This window comes from Hypanus sabinus, chromosome 3 (genome assembly GCF_030144855.1).
Source record: "Hypanus sabinus isolate sHypSab1 chromosome 3, sHypSab1.hap1, whole genome shotgun sequence".
Classification (NCBI taxonomy): Eukaryota; Metazoa; Chordata; class Chondrichthyes; order Myliobatiformes; family Dasyatidae; genus Hypanus; species Hypanus sabinus.
Window position 1 is genome coordinate 146,662,469 of NC_082708.1, and position 17,529 is coordinate 146,679,997.

The window sequence follows — 17,529 nt, forward strand, 5'->3', positions numbered from 1 at the left end:
CATTGGCCTATAATTTCCTGGATTATATTTGGAGCCTTCCTAAAATAGCAGAATAGCATTTGATATTGTCCAAACCTCTGACACCACACCTGTCACCAAATATGATTTAAATGTCTCTGTTAGGGCCCTGGGAATATTTTCACTTGCCTCCCACATGGTCCGAGGGAACACCTTGTCAGGACCTGGGGATTTATCCCCCTAATTTGCTTCAAGACAGCAAACACCTCCTCATCTGTAATCTGTAAAGGGTCCATGAAGTCGATGCTGCTTTGCCTCACTTCTGTAGACTCTGTGTCTCCTGAGTAAATACAGATGCAGGAAAAATCTCTTTAAGATCTCTCCATCACTTTGGCTCCATGAACGGATTACTATTCTGATTTTCCAGAAGACCAATATTGCCCCTTGAAATCCTTTTAACATATCAGTGGAATCCCTTGGGGTTCTCCTTCACCTGATCTGCTAGGGCAACCTCAGGCCTTCTTTTAGCCCTGCTGATTTCTTAAGTGTTTTCTTGCATTCCTTATACTCCATAAGTACCTCATTTGTTCCTACCTGTTATGCACCTCCCTCTTTTTCCTTAACCAGGGCTTCAATATCCCTTGAAAACCAAGGTTCCCTAAACCTGGTATCTTTACCTTTTACTCTGATAGGCACATACAAGCTTTGTACTCTCAAAAGTTCACTTTTGAAGTCCTCCCATTTACCAAGTACACCTTTGCCAGAAAACAGCCTATCCCAATCCATACTTGACAGATCCTTTCTGATGCCATCAAAATTGGCTTTTCTCAAATTTAGAATCTTAACCTGCAAACCAGACCTATCTTTTCCCATATTTGAAACTAATGGCATTACAATCACTAGATGCAAAGTGTTTCTTCTGTCACCTGCCTTGCTTCATCCCCTAATAGCAGTTCAAGTATCACACTCTCTGTTGTCCCTCAGGTTGCTTTTATATCTGTGACCCCTCAACTTAAACCGATGCCCACTAGTTCTTGATTCAGTAACCCCTAGAAAAAGACAAGAGCATTGAACCTATGTCTGCTCTTCATAATTTCGTATACTTCTAAAAGATCACCCCTCGTTTTCTAACACTCCAACGTAGTAAGTCCTAACCTACTGAATCTCTCCATAAGTCTGTCCATCAGGTCTTGGCAGTATCCTTGTAAATCTTTTCTGCACTCTTACTAGCTTAATGACATCTTTCCTATAGCAGGGTGAACAAAATTAAACACGTATTTCAAATGCAGCTGCACTAATGTCTTACACAACTGCAATATAACAACCCAACTTCCATACCTAATCAACACACAAAATGCTGGAGGAACTCAACAGGCCAGGCAGGATCTATGGAAAAGAGTATAGTCAACATTTCGGGCCTGGAACATCAACTATACTCTTTTCCATAGATGCTGCCTGGCTTGCTGACTTCCTCTGGCATTTTGTGTGTGTTGTTTGGATTTCTAGCATCTGCAGATTTTCTCCTCTTCTCTACCCAATGTTTTGGTTGATGAAGACCATTGTGCCAAAGGCCTTTTTCATTATCCTGTATATTTGTTACGTCACTTTCAGCAAACCATGTACTTTCCTCTGTTTTATAACACTCCCCAGGGCTCCATAATTCACTGTAGAAATTTTAACCTAATTTGTCTTCCCATAGTGCAACAATTTGCACTTATCCGAATTAAACTCCCATTTGCCATTCCTTGGCTCACTTACTACCCAGTTGATGAAAATCTCTCTAAGTCTTGATTATCGTCTTCTCTGTCAGCAGCACTACCTATTTTAGTGTTACCTCCTAACAAATCCAGGGTTCAGGGTGTTTGTATATTTCCTGTTCCCATTAATCTCACTGAATTCTCTTAAAATTATACCAGTGTGTAAAATGCAAAAGTGGAATAAAAGTGTATTTTGGATATTAATAAGAGTAACCTCCAGGATTCCTGAAAATCTATTAGTTCAGAGCCAAAGTCTCAATGATGCTAGTTTATCAGCATTTTAATGTAATGGAGGGTTGAGTTCAAATGAAACCAAGAACAAAGTAGCACTTCAGATCAAAACATTCCCATGAACTCTGATAGTTACATAAAATTTCAATTGAACTGTGCTTAAGACAATGACTTGTACAGTACTGATTTAACTTTTACAATCTTTTATAATTTAACATTTCTTTTAGTTACTAATTTGCATCTCCTTTAAGTTTGATATCCCGTTAGGAACATTTCTGACTGTCGTATACTGCTTTGGTCTGCAGGCTCGAGCTCGACAGTTATACAATGCTGGTTATAAGTCTTTATCTTATCTGGCTAATGTAAGCCCTGAAACACTGGTCAAATCAGTTGAACATATGTCCAGACGCCAAGCGAATCAAATAGTTTCTTCTGCCAAGGTAAGCAACATTTACTAGATTTTTTTTTTAACTGCAATGCTAGAAGCCTGAAATGAGATTGAAAATGCTGCAAATGCTCAGCAGGTCAGACAGCATCTGTGAAAAGAGAAGCAGTTTATGTTTCGTGTTGAAGACCTTTTGTTATACTCTTGGGCCTGAAATACTAATCGTTCTTTCTTTCCAAAGTTGCTGACCAACTTAATGAGTGTTTTGATCATTTTCTGTTTTCATTACTGGCATAAATTATTGTTTGGACTACATTGATGATGTAGCCAGTAGAGTATGTTTGCTGCTTCTCAACTGGATATTAATCCCAAGTCCATTGTTACCCTGAAGGAATTTCGTAATGACTGGCGAATAGGTTCCAATCATGAGTAAAAACTGCTAATTATATAATGTTTGACATATGGAGTTGGCATTGCATCATTGATTTAAATATTGTTGTAGTTTTCTACCATGCCTGGAAAGCACCTGATGACGTGTTGAACTTGTGAAAGGAACTACCTGTTTTGAGAATCTTGCGATGCTGCTGCAAATGAGTTTTCATTGCACCTGGGCATGACAATAAACTTTGACTTACAGTTGACAGATGTGTGTACCTAGTTCTCCCGTACTAATATGCTGAGGCTTTATATAACCAAACGCACCAATTGCATCTTCATACAGATTCCCAATCTGTTTTCAGTTTATGCAGGGCTGCGCTGCAATTGGAATGATTATTTCTCATTTCTTTCTTAATCTCAGAAATGGATGATTAAATAACTTAATTTCTTTCATCACATTCTCTAAGAAGACAATGACCAGTAGTTGCACATACTTGCTGATTTATACAGCCTGTTAAGACAATTTCTGGATCCCTGCAAAACTGGAACAACTGAATCAAGATGATGTTGGGCTTTTGGTTGCAGGTGTATATTGTTCATGAAATCCTACCAGAATAAAATATTCATAAAATGAGCATGAAAAGTGTGGTAAAATGGTTGTTACTGGATTCCTATCATGTCTGGAGTTACAATTCAATGACATGACTTCAGATCAAACCACAGCAACCAGAAGATAAAATATGGTTGACTTAAATCAGTAATTAAACAAAGAGTGAACTATCAGGAAAGACGCCCATGAAAATTTTGATTGCTAAACATATAAAAAAAATTTAATTACCCACTAGTTTTCTGCTTTTTTTTTAACTGTTCCATCAATGTTATTGATGTAAATCTTGTAACTCCTCACCAAACAGCAGGGTGGCAATCCCTTCACCAGAAAAACTAAAATGGCTCAAGAAGGCAGTTAACAAATCTAATTCTGAGGAGATTAGAAATGTGCAAAAATGGCAAGTTGAGGAATTTTAAATGAGATTAGAAAAGCTCAGGGCTAGTATCTTATTAGAGCAGGGTTCCCAGTCTGTGGTCTACAGTTAATGGTAAGGGTCCGTGGCATAAAAAAAGATTGGGAACTCCTGTATTAGAGTGAAGGACAATTGTAGTAGGATTAGAGGACCCTAACTGGCAGAAGATATTGAAGTTCTGGTCATTGAAAAATAGGTGGCATATGTCAGGTTTGGATCAGGTGAGTCCCTTGAGTATAGGGGATGTAGTAATATATTTAAGGAAATTAGGGCAAAGAGGGTCCATGAGATTTGTTGGTAGATATATGTAGGCCTCCATTAGTCTCAATAGACCGTGGATTTGCACCTTGGAAAGTTTCCAGGGCGCAAGCATGGTCAAGGTTGTATGGAAGACTGGCAGTTGCCCACGCTGCAAGCCTCCCCTCTCCACGCCACCGATGTTGTTTCTTGGGGAGGGCATTAGGACCCATATAGCTTGGCACTGGTGTCATCGCAGAGCAATGTGTGGTTAAGTGCCTTGCTCAGGGCCACACACGCAGCCTCAGCCAATGCTCGAACTAGCGACCTTCAGATCACTAGACGAACGACTTAACCACTTGGCCACATGCCAACACGTGGTGGTACGTAAGGTAAAGGGGAAAATAAACTAAAAGATTCTGTAAATTGTGTACATTAAGAACAAAAGAATAACTAAGGGGAAATTATCAATATGGTAATCTACACTCAGTTGCTACTTTATTAGGTATACTGGTGCACCTGGTCATTAATGCAAATGTACAAGCAGGTACGAAATACCTAATAAAGTGGCCACTTAAGTGTATGCTTGTAGTCTACTGCTGCTGTAGCCCACCTACTTCAAGGTTTGACGTTTTATGTATTCAGACATGCTCTCCTGCACACCCCTGTTGAAACATGGATTGAGTTACTTTCACCTTCCTGTCAGCTTGAACCAGTCTGGAAATTCTACTCTGACCTCCTACAATAACAAGGCATTTTTGCTCATAGGGCTGCTGCACACTGGATGTTCTTTTTTGTTTCTCACAGCATTCTTTAACTGCTGTGCAGGAAAATTCCAGAAGATCACCAGTTCTGTGAGACTCCAACCACCCCATCTGGTACCAACAATCATTTCATGGTCAGAGTCACGTAGATCACATCTCCTCCTCCTTTTGGTGTTTAGACAGAGCAACAGTTTAACCTCTTGACTTTTGAGTTGCTTCTGCACGATTGGCTGATTAGATATTAATATACATAATAACGTGGCCACTGAATATATGTGTGCAGTCATGGAGAAGTGAAAAAGGACATGGAAGCCAGTGATACTAATGGCCTGATGCATATTGACATTACAGAGTAGGAGGTGTTTGCAATCTTGATGTGGATATATATCCAAGATAGTCAGCTGTACTCTAGGCCCAATTGGAAGTAAGGAAAGAATTGCTGGGGCCTTAGCAGTGATTTTAGTTACGTCATTAGCCAGTAATTAGCATGGAAGCTAATGTTGGACCCTTACTTAAGGAGGGCTGCAAGAACAACTACAGGCCAGTGAGACTTGCATCAATGGTTACCAGTTGGGATTTGAGGTGATAGGATTTATTTGCATTGGGAAGGCAATGACCGAATGAAGATGGACAGCAGGAAATGCTTGTTGGAGATCATGTCACATAATTTTTTTTTTGTTTTTTTAAGGAGTTGACCAAAAGGATTGAATGAAATGGGTGGTAGACATTGTCTGCATGGATTTTGACAAGATCCCATGTTGTAGGCTAGTTCAAAAGGTTAGAACACATGGAATTCTGGGTGAGAGAGCAAACTGGATACAAACTTAGCTTGGTAGGAGGTAGAGGGTGTTAGTGTGGCTTGCTTTTCAGATTGGAAATCTGTGACCAATGGTGTGCTGCAGGATCAATGCTGGTCTCTTTATTGTTTATCTTACATAACATTGACTTGCATAAGAATGTAGGTGGTTTGCGGATGACACCAAAGCGGTTAGTACAATAGACAGAAAAACATTGTTTAAAGTTCCAAAATGGATCTAGATGAAATGGGAAGTGGGCAAAGTAATAGCTGATGGAATTTAAATTAGAAAAGTGCTAAGAGATCAACATTAGATATTAAACCAGGCTAAAACAAGGAAGGGGGGGGGGGCTTTGGGGCCTTGATGTTTCTATCAATCTCTCTATAGGGTTGCTTGTTTCATGGGTGTCTGTGAAGAGTACAAATTTCAGGTTGTATACTGTATACATTCTCTGTTAAATTGCCCTTTGTGCATACAGTGTATGACATGGCCCTGGGGAGTATTGTTGATCAGAGAGACCTTGGACTACAAGGACATAATTCCCTGATAGCGGTGACGCAGGTTAACAGCGATGAAGAAATGCGTGTGGTATTCTTGCCTTTGTTGGCTGAGACATTGAGTACAGGAGTTGGGAAATCATGTTGCAAATGTACAAGTTGTGGTCAAGCTGGACCAGAGTATCATATGAAGTTCTGTGATTAAGCTATTGAAGTTGGGAAATGACTCATAAGATTGCTGTGTTAACTAAAGAGCTTGAGTTACATATTAAAAAACAATTGGACTTGTTACCCTGAACTGAAAGAAGCTGACAGCTAATGTATTAGAGGTTTTTTAAATTATGAGAGGCATAGGGTAGATGGATCATCATTTTACCAGAATAAGGGAGTCTAAAACCTGGGTAATGGGTGCATGGAATTAACAACTAGAGGAGGTATTGCTTAATTATTATAACAGGTACCAAGATACAGTAAAACACTTGTCTTGCACAGTGTTCGTACAGAATTAGAATGAAGTTTATTATCGCTGTTATATATCATGAAATATGTTGTTTTTGGCAGCAGTAGAGCGCAAGGCATAACGGCAGGCGATGCAGACAGTCAGAATGCCCTCCAAGATACATCTGTAGGAATTTGCTAGAATCTTTGGTGACATACCAAATCTCCTCAAACTCCTAATGAAGTCTTGCTGTTAGTGTACCTTTGTCAAGAATGCATCAAATTGTTGGACCCAGGATAGATCCTCTGATTTCTTGGAACTTGAAACTTCTTGCCCGTTCTACCACTGACCCCTCAAAGAGGACTGTTGTGTGTTTTCACAACGTGTCCTTCCTGAAGTGCACAATCAATACCTTGGTCTTGCTGACATGAGAGCAAGGTTTTTGTTGCTACACCACAGATAGGTCAGTTCAGATTGGCAACATCTTCTCCACAAAGCTTTGACCAGTGGCCAACTGGCATTTGGGATTAATTAGTAAGAGCAAGTTAAGGGAGGCAGGCAGGGGCAAGCACACACCCATCGTCACAGCAGCCATTGTCTGAGTAGACATAGAGTGGTGTTCTTAAGGCTTTAGCTCTTCGAGGCTTCTGTGAAAAGAGGCTTCACTCAGAGAAAGCAAAGGAAAGAAAAGCTCAAGTTTTTTCTTGCTCTAATTTATATCTGCTTAGCTAGGTAGAGGTGACAGGCAGAATACTGCAATGCTCCTCCTGGGGGCTGTAGGAAGGCAGGGAGACCTCCAGTGTCCCTGACCACTACAACTACGAGAAGTAAATCCAGCTGCAGCTTTTAACAATTGGAGCTGAAACTGGATGAAGGGCTGGTAGGCTGAAGAGGCTGAAGGTGTAGGACACAGGAAACGGGGTGATAATCAGGAAGGGGAAAGGACAAAGGAGCCAGCGCAGGGTACCCCTGTGGCCATCCCCCTCAAGAACAAGTACGCCCCTTTAGATACTGTTGGGAGGAGTGACTTCACAGAGGAAAGTCACAGTGGTCAGGTCTCTGGCACTGTGTCATAGTCTGCCTCTGTGTCTCAGACAGGAAGGGGGGAAGAAGAGGCACACTGTGGTGATGGGGGGGATTTGTTAGTTAGGCGAACAAACAGGATGTTCTGTGGGCGAGAACAAGATTCCCAGATGTGTTTCCTTCCAGGTGCCAGGATCAGAATATCTCAAATAGAGTCCTCAGCATTCGTAAGTGGGAAGGTGAACAGACAGAAGTTGTGGTTCACGTAGATACCAATGACCAGGGTAGGATGCATAGGGATTTATGTGCTAAGTTAAAGGGCAGGACCTTCAGGTTTGTGATCTCAGGATTGCTACCCATGCCACATGCTAGTGAGGCTAGAACTAGAAAGGTTACAGAGTTTAATACATTACTAAGGAGTTGGTTAGAAGGGAAGGCATAAGATTTTTGGATCATTGGGCTGTCTTCCAGGGAAGGTAGGACCTGTACAAAAAGGATGGTTTGCACCTGAACTGGAGAAGGACTAATATCCTGGTGGGAAGGTCTGTTAATGCTGCATGGGTGGGGTTTAAACTAGGGTTGCAGGAGGATGGGAACCAGAGTGTCAGAAAGGGTAAACTATTTTCTAAATGGGGAGAAAATACAAAAAAAAAACTGAGAGGCAGAGAGAGTTGGGAGTCCTTGTGCAGGATTTCCTAAAGGTTAATTTGCAGGTTGAGTCTGTGCTGAAACTGGAGAGGGTTTAAAGGAGGTTCAGAAAAATGATTCCAGGATTGAATAACTTGTCATCTGAAGAGTGTCTGATGGCTCTGGGGCTGTATTCATTACAATTGAGAAGAGTGAGGGGCAACTTCATTGAAACCTTTCGAATGGTGAAAGGCCTTGATAGAGCGGATGTGGAGAGGATGTTTCCTATGGTAGAAGAGTCTAGGACTAGAGGACACAGCCTCAGAATAGAATTGTGTCCTTGCAGAACAGATGAGGAGGAATTTCTTTAGCCTGAGAGTGGTGAACTGTGGAATTATTTCTATAACTAAGGCAGATGTTAATGGATTCTTGATTGGTCAGGGCATGATGGAAAATGGGGAGAAGGCCCGAGATTAGGGTTGATAGGAAAATTGGATCAGCCAAAATGAAATGGCAGAGTAAACTTGTTGGGCCAAATGGCGTATTCCTGCTGTTGTATCTTATGGTCTTATAATCTTCCTCAACACAGGTGTACCACAAGGCTGTGTGCTTAAACCCCCTGGTCTACTCATTTTATACTTGCAACTGTGAGGTTAAGCACAGCATAATTCTCTGCTGTTTTTGTGGTCACGTGCAGAGCTGTTAACATACCAAGCCATAATGCATACAGATAGGATGTTTTCGATGGTGCATAGCTAAAATTGATAAGTGTTGACACAGATGTACCAAATTTCTGTAGCCTCCAGACAAAGTGGTGGAATGCTATACAATTACAGTGTTTTATAAGATAGTTGGGCAGACGCATGAATAGGAAAGGTTCATTAGGGGTGCCCAACTTTTTTTATGCCATGGACCAATACCATTAAACAAAGGATCCATGGACCCCCAAGTTGGGGGCCCCTAGGTTTAGAGGGATATGGGCTGAGATGGATTGGCATGGATAGGAATCTTGTTGGTATGGGTAAGTTGGGCCAGTGGGTCTGTGTCCATGCTGAATAAATCACAAATGAATCTGTAAATCCTGATCATGCCACCAATGCTTGCATCCATAAATGAATAATAAAAAAATTGGAGAAATGATATCTAACATCCTTACGCTTGTTGTTAAATATGGTTCACTCCCAAACAATGTTGCACTCTACTCTACCCTCGATTGATTTCTATCCCAAAAGCATAATGTACATCTGTTTTCTGAACTGTAAACATGGTATTTTGAGTTGCATTTAATTAAAGGAGAAGTATTTTATTGCCACATCAGGAAATTATCTTGTTTGATTGTGCAAGAATTCCAAAATGTTATAATTCTCATGCGGTATGATGTGAGAATATAGACTACCGATATAAGTCATTAATTGCATATCAATGTCTGACCTTTCTCTTTATATAATGCAGACTGGCTCACGTTTCCAGCTTTACACTGATTTCTTCTCCATTTATAGATGCTGCTAAATGAAAAAGCAGAAGCTTTACTAGAAGAAGTAGAAGAGCTAATGAGACTACCCATTGACTTACATGAATGTACATAATGGATTTTGCCATCAACTTGCCAATCTGCAGCTATTGTTCTTCACAATTGCTAATGAACAAAGATATGGTCTGTATTGTACATACTTGTAACTGCAACACATTCTTGAACTAAGTGGGGTTTTAGGTTACTTTGTTACATTTTTAAACTCAGTAGAAAAGTTGTCCAAGTATGCAAAAACTGCCTCTGTCTAAACTATAATGTTAATAGTTGTTCATGTAGAAGGGATGGAGTAACTTCAAAATTGTGCCATTATTCAAACTTCTGTATTCATACCTTTTTATAAAAGTACATAAAGCAAGTACAATAAAATATTAGAAACTTCTATTGCTTATATGTTTTTGAGTGGTTCTGGGGAGTGGGATTCCGAGGGAGAAAATGCATGTGTGTTTTTGAAGTGGATGATTCTGACATTTGGACACTGACCTCATGCTTCCAGGGTGGATGATGTATTTTTACATGCACAAAAGATAGTGCAAGGTTAATTGATTATTTTTTAATCAATATATAAATATGACCCACCCTTCAAAAAAAAAGTAGGTTAAATAAAGAGCAAAAATGAAATTATGAAAATAGATTAATTACCATTATTTTGGTAGTTTTGTCCATTGAAAAAAGTAAACCAATTTGATTCTCCTGTGGTAGACAACCATTCACTACTTTCTCTAATACTTGTTGCCTATGCCTTGTGCATTTTGTAATATTTCACTGTTCAGTCCTTGCTTTCCCACTTCTCCCAATATTTCCACATGCAGTCCTCTCCATGTTCCCAATCTCACCACTTCATAAAACTGCCAACTCATCCAATGCATCTCACCCTTCATAAACTTCCTTCCTACCATTTCTATGCAAGTAAAATTAACTCCACACTCGTAGGTAGGCTTCAAACTGACAAGTGCAACTCCTACAATACTGTAGGATAATTGTTTTGAATTTATTACCATAATCATGGATGTGGGTAACGTAAGACTATTGCCAACTGTAACATTGTGAGTAAAGATGGTGGTAGGAAAATGACAGACAGGTATAGTAAATACATGCAGATGAGTCAAGGAGTGGCTTGATGGGATTATTTTGAGAGTAGCATGGACTCAATGGGTCAAATGGGCTCTACTGTTGTAACATGATTATGAATAATTCAATGGCCTAAATACTCTCCAGGATAAAGATAATATCCAACTACTTAGTTTAATCAACATCAAAGGAGATTTGCTATAAGTTTTTAAGTAATTTCATTTTGCTTTAACCATTTAGTAACTTCAGCTTTTGATTGGTGGAATGTCGGAATATTTATTCATTTTGAACTAGAAAACCCCTAATTAAGCTCTGCAGTTTAATGATGCACGGTGATCCCGCCGAAGTAAACTGTTTTATAGCCCATTTCCCGGTTCTAAACACCCTGGGAAAATGCCTTTACCCAATTCAGAGAAGATGCATTGTGAAGTCATTCTGAACAGTTTTTCTTGGCCTCCATAATTCTGCCTGTTGCTTTCAGAATGAAATCCATTGGTGCTGTTTTCTTGATTTGTTTACAGTATTTGCCACTGAAGCATAGGAAAACGCATCTGATTTTTTTCTTTCCATTAGTTACGGTTTTAGGAACGGCTTCTTCCCCTTCACCATCAGATTTCTGAACAGTCCATGAACACTAACTCTTCAAGGGAAGCCTACCCTGAAGAAGTTTAAATCTTCTCTTCAAGTGTTCAGTGAAATCCTCTCTCACTTCTCCCCCTTCATGATCTCTACTGCCCTCTGACTCTTCAATAATATACTCTCCCAGACTTGCTACCACAGTCACATATCCTTTGTGGAAACTTGTCTTTGCCGCTGTCTTGTTCTACATGTCTTTCAGCTCTGTTTTCAGGCCTCCTGGTTTAAACCCACTGAGGATCCCAGGTACTTGTTTTTGATTGACTGCTTCACTTGCTGCTTCTCCCTCCGAATTTTGCGTGCCCACCATCTCTGCAATGCAAGATACAAATGAGCACTGTTTCAGTCTCTGCCACAGCTCCGGGCCCCTCTCTTCTCCATCTGCCATAGACTTCTCTGACATTTAGTCCTTTGCTGGATCCACACCTTCAACTGCCAGTTCTTTGCCTTCCTCACATCAGGAAGGATCAGAAGATCATCCGTCTCCAGATCGCAGATCCTGCCAACTCCAACCCCAGTTCTGACAGCCCTGGACGCCTTTAGTTCCAGACCGCAGATTCCACCACCGCCAACTCTGGCTCCAGACTGCGAATTCTGCAACCTCTAGCTGCAGCTCCAGCCTGGGCCTCAGGAGGCAGCACCTCCAGGCCAAGACATTCCATGTTGCTGCTGGGCCCCTGGGCTCCTCTTTCCCCATCACCACACTCCTACCCTGAGTCTCAGGCTCCTTTGTCACCTTTTGGATCCTCAGAGACTCCATCTCCCACCCTACCTTCCCTGAACACCCCAACCCTGCCCTCTCCTCTGACACCACCAACTCTCCTCCCCACCTCTGATCCCAGCTTTAATCCCTGCCTCCAGCACGTCTTCTCCATTCTTTCTGACCCTCCCCTCTGAGGAGGAACATTCTGTCCTCAGCAAGGGCCTTTCGCCCACTCTCAGTGAGTTCCATGCCCGCCACAATGCTGATCTCATTCTTCTGTCGCCTCTGTCTCCAAGCCCACATTTTTGGGCAGAATTTCCCACCCCATACCAATGACCCCTTCTGTCTCCAATCCTCCTCCTCTTCTTGGACCCCACTTTTGTTCTCTGCCTGCACTGGATTTTTTCATCTCTAATTGCCGAATAGACATCAACCGGCTCAACTCGGCCCTCCTCACTCTTCCTTAAGCCTTACCTCACATCAACTCAACAACTTTCAGTACCCTGGCCTCGACCACATCATTTTCACTAAAGATGTCCAGTCCCTACACTCTTATATCCCCCAACAAGAAGGCTTTAAAGCTTTCCACTCCTTTCTCAACAAAAGAACCAGCCCATTCCCCTCCTCCATCTGGCAGAACTGGTCCTCACCCTCAATAATTTCTCCTTCAGCTCCTCCCACTTTCTCCAGACTGAACGGGTAATCATGGGCCCCAGCTACGCTTGCCTTTTCATTGGCTACGTTGAACAGTCCCTGTTCAAGCCCCTTCTGGTAATGCTTCCCAATCTTCCTTCCTTACAATGACTGCATTGGAGCTGCTTTACACACCCATACTGAGCTTGTCAATTTTATCAGCTTTGCCTCCAGCTTCTACCACTGTGCCCTTAAATTCACTTGGTCCATTTCTGACACCTCGCTCCCCTTTCTCAATCACTCTGTGTCCATCTCAGGAGACAAACTGTCTACTGATGTCTTTTATAAACGTAACAACTATACCTCTGACCATGCTATGTAAAATTTGCTATTCCCTTTTTTCTGTTTCTTTATCTCTGCCGCATCTGTTCCCAGGATGAGACTTCCTTTGCCAGGACATCAGAGATATCCTCCTCCTTCAAAGACAAGTGGTTCACTTCCACCTTTGATGCTGCCCTCACTTGCAACTCCTCCATTTCCTTCCTGCTGCCTTAACATTTCCTGTCCTAGCCTACTACCCCGTAAGCCACTGCATTCAGCACATTCACCTCTGCAACTTCCCCCATCTCCAAAGGGATCCTACCACCAAACGCAGCTTTATACCCACTCCCCCCACACACTCTGCTTTCCACAGGGATCTCTGTAATTCCCTTGTCCAGTCATCCCTCCCCACCAATCTCCCTCCTGCACTTACCCCTGTAAGCAGCCAAAGTGCTACATGTCCGTTTACTTCGTCCCTCACTACCATTCAGGGCCCCAAAGCTTTTAAAGAGCAACAGAAGATAACAAAAAAGGCAATACACCAAGAAAAAATGAGGTATGAAGGTAAACTAGCCAAGAATATAAAGGTTAGTAAAAGCTTCTTTAGGTATGTGAATGACAAAAAAATAGTTAAGACCAAAATTGGGCCATTGAAGACAGAAATGGGTGAATTTATTATGGGGAACGAGGAAATGGCAGACGAGTTGAACAGGTACCTTGGATCTGTCTTCACTAGGGAAGACACAAACAATCTCCCAGATGTAATAGTGGCCAAGGGAACTAGGGTAAAGGAAATTTATATTAGGCAAGAAACGGTGTTGGATAGACTGTTGAGTCTGAAGGCTGATAAGTCCCCGGGACCTGATGGTCTGCATCCCAAGATACCTAAAGAGGTGGCTCTAGAAATCGTGGATGCATTGGTATCATTTTCCAATGTTCTTCAGATTCAGGAACAGTTCCTGCTGATTGGAGGGTGGCTAATGTTGTCCCACTTTTCAAGAAAGGAAGAAGAGAGAAAACAGGGAATTATAGACCGGTTAGCCTGACGTCAGTGGTAGGAAAGATGCTGGAGTCAATTATAAAAGAGGAAATTATGACACATTTGGATAGCAGTAGAAGGATCAGTCCAAGTCAGCATAGATTTATGAAGGGAAAATCATGCTTGACTAATCTTCTGGAGTTTGAGGATATAACTATGAAAATGGACAAGAGACAGCCAGTGGATGTAGTGTGCCTTGACTTCCAGAAAGCTTTTGATAAAGTCCCACATAGGAGATTAGTGGGCAAAATTAGGGCACATGGTATTGGGGGCAGAGTACTGACATGGATTGAAAATTGGCTGGCTGACAGGAAGCAAAGAGTAGCGATTAACAGGTCCCTTTCGGAATGGCAGGCTGTGACCAGTGGGGTACCGCAAGGTTAGGTGCTGGGACTGCAGCTGTTTACAATATACATTAATGATTTAGATGAAGGGATTAAAAGTAACATTTGCAAATTTGCTGATGACACAAAGCTGGGTGGCAGTGTGAAATGTCAGGAGGATGTTATGAGAATGTAGGGTGACTTGGACAGGTTGGGTGAGTGGGCAAATGTATGGCAGATGCAGTTTAATTTGGATAAATGTGAGGTTATCCACTTTGGTGGCAAGAACAGGAAGGCAGATTACTATCTAAATGGAGTCAAGTTAGGAAAAGGGGAAGTACAACAAGATCTAGGTGTTCTTGTACATCAGTCAATGAAAGCAAGCATGCAGGTACAGCAGGCAGTGAAGAAAGCTAATGGCATGCTGGCCTTTATAGCAAGAGGAATTGAGTATAGGAGTAAAGAGGTCCTTCTGCAGCTGTACAGGGCCTTGGTGAGACCACACCTGGAGTATTGTGTGCAGTTTTGGTCTCCAAATTTGAGGAAGGATATTCTTGCTATTGAGGGAGTACAGCGTAGGTTCACAAGGTTAATTCCCGGAATGGCGGTACTGTCATTTGTTGAAAGATTGGAGCGACTGGGCTTGTATAGATTGGAATTTAGAAGGATGAGAGGGAATCTGATTGAAACATATAAGATTATTAAGGGATTGGACACGCTGGAGGCAGGAAGCATGTTCCTGCTGTTTGGTGAGTCCAGAACTAGAGGCCACAGTTTAAGAATAAGTTTTAGAACAGAGATGCAGAAAAACTTTTTCACCCAGAGAGTGGTGGATATGTGGAATGCTCTGCACCAGAAGGCAGTGGAGGCCAATTCTCTGGATGCATTCAAGAGAGAGTTAGATAGAGCTGTTATAGATAGCGGGGTCAAGGGATCTGGGGAGAAGGCAGGAACGGAGGCAGGACTGTGTATGATCAGACATGATCACAGTGAATGGCGGTGCTAGCTAGAAGGGCCGAATGGCCTATTCCTGCACCTATTGTCTATTGTCAAACAGCCCTTCCTGATGAGGCAACACTTCACCTGCAAATCTATTGAGGTCATCTATTTTACCTGGTGCTCCCGAAGTGGCCTCATCAACACTGGTCAGACATGTCGTAAATTGGGAGACTGCTTTATCCAGCATCTCCACTCTATTCACCAAAAGTGGAATTTCCACAGAGACCAACCATTTTAATTTTGATTCCTACTTCTGTTCTGACTTGTCAATCCCTGGCCTCCTCTTGGCCCACAATGAGGCTAATCTCAGGGTGGAGGAGCAATACCTCACACTCTTTCCGGGTGGCCTTCAAATTGATGGCATGAACATTGATTTCTACTTCCAGTAAAAAAAATTACCTACCCTTCCCTTCTACCCACCACTCTGGCATCTTACATTTTCTCACCTGCCTATCACCTCCCCCTGGCACCCCTCCTTCCCTTATTCCCATGGTTTGCTCTCATAGAGTCATACAGAAGTGCAGCACAGAAACAGACCGTTCAGCCCATCTAGTTCATGCTATATTAACCATTTAAACTGCCTACTCCCATCGACCAGCACTGGGAGCATAGCCCTCCATATCCCTGTTATCTACACCTTATCCATCTCTTAAACGTTTTACCTCGCACCTAGCTATCCTCCTCTCCCCCACCCGCCCCGATTTTTTTTTAATACTGGCCGTCTTTCCCACTTTCTTTCCAGATTTTGTGTGTGCTATGATCTCGCTATTCCTTTTTTTTTGCTTTATATATTTATGTGTAACATCGCATTTTTTAGACTACTACTGCCACAAAACAGCAAATTTCCCGACATAGTCAGTGATAATAAACCTGGTGCTTTAAAAAAAGGTTCGCTGGATTGAGATGGTAACTTGCTTGGAACTGGTGTTAAATTCTGAATGAGTCACTTACTAGGGCACAGAGAGTTGGTTTTACTGCTGGCTTTTTGCCAAATAATCAAGTGACAACAAACCTGAGAGAGGATTGGGAAACGGCAAAGAAGTCGGAGTCCACCAGCACTGTCTGAATCCGTCTGTCCGAAGTTCTCAATAAAAACTTCGAAAAAGTATTTGAAAGCGAAGCCGTGCTTCCTCTTCGCTATACAAATAGAAATATGATTGGAAACTTCATGATTTAAAGAGGCTTTGAGCGACAGAAGGCACCCAAAGGCGGGAAAGGGGAGGTAGAACAAAAAAAACAGACAGGGTGGGACCGAGGCATGACAGGACAGCGAAAGCAGTAGAAAATAGAGACAAGGAGAGCTGGTGCAAGGGGGAGTACGTTTTCCGCCGATCTGTCTGCTTTCCAACCCCAGGTTGGGATCTGGTCGCGGGTCTGGAACTGAACTATGAGCTCCCTGCTGCTGCTGTACCTTTGGCTGCACAGCTGCGTCCTAGTGAATGGGTTCCGCGCTTTTGCGTCGGATCCCAGGGTGCGGGCCAAATCGGTGCAAGTCGACGCCGACCTCGCTCGCCACCTGCGCACCGTCAGCCCTCGGTTCCTGTCCGTAGCCCTGGACGCCTCTCTTCTACGGCAACATGCCCTGGATTTATTACAGTAAGTAGTTGGTGAACGGAGGTGGTACTCCAGCACCAGACTAGTTTGTACAAACCTTCGGGACTGTCTTTTTGAAGGGTCTGGTCACACTCCGAGACGGTACACACTGAGGGGTCTGTAGCCCCCACCCCCCTCCTCCGACGGTACTCACTTGAGGGGTCTGTACACCTACCGGGACGTTACTCGCTGAGGCTTCTGTAAACAAACCCGATTCTGTACTCTTTCACAGACTCTAGTCACTGAGGGATCCGGGTCTGGATCGATTTGTACAAGAACCCCGGAAACTGCCACTGTATAGTTTATATGAACATCCAGTCTTTGTTCTCTCTCTTTCTCTCCTCCCTCTGTCCCGTCGCTCGATGTTCTTTACTTTCCATATTCCTTTTTCTCTTGTAGCATTTCGTATTGTGTCGGAGTGATGGGGGTGGGGGTAGATGGGCTCTCTTTCATCACTGTGGGGAAATGGGTACACTTTGAAAATGCAGCCTCGGGGCGAATAGTCCGGCTTCTGCGGAGGAAACAAAAGGCGAAGATGTTAACGCGGCGAAGTGTTGGTGTATTACCC

The 17,529-nt window shown here is 42.6% G+C and overlaps 3 protein-coding genes across 5 annotated transcripts in view; 2 read left to right on the forward strand and 1 right to left on the reverse strand.

Annotated features, from left to right (window-relative positions):
* helq (helicase, POLQ like) overlaps nt 1-11,654 on the forward strand; it is a 59,703-nt gene extending 48,049 nt beyond the window's left edge. Inside the window, exons 17-18 of one of the 2 annotated variants that reach the window (XM_059965324.1) lie at nt 2,252-2,386; nt 9,615-11,654. In XM_059965324.1, coding sequence (XP_059821307.1) covers nt 2,252-2,386; nt 9,615-9,701 — 222 coding nt within the window. In that variant the 3' untranslated portion in view covers nt 9,702-11,654. The remainder of the gene's footprint in view (nt 1-2,251; nt 2,387-9,614) is intronic. The other variant, XM_059965325.1, reaches the window with a different exon arrangement.
* LOC132391751 (SCAN domain-containing protein 3-like) overlaps nt 1-17,529 on the reverse strand; it is a 43,963-nt gene that overhangs the window by 26,085 nt on the left and 349 nt on the right. For both annotated transcript variants that reach the window (XR_009511340.1, XR_009511339.1), the window contains exon 2: nt 17,137-17,472. The gene's annotated coding sequence lies outside the window, so the exon portion shown is untranslated. The remainder of the gene's footprint in view (nt 1-17,136; nt 17,473-17,529) is intronic.
* hpse (heparanase) overlaps nt 16,417-17,529 on the forward strand; it is a 30,893-nt gene continuing 29,780 nt past the window's right edge. Inside the window, exon 1 of the mRNA XM_059965326.1 lies at nt 16,417-16,964. Within this exon, the coding sequence (XP_059821309.1) occupies nt 16,756-16,964 (209 nt within the window). The 5' untranslated portion in view covers nt 16,417-16,755. The remainder of the gene's footprint in view (nt 16,965-17,529) is intronic.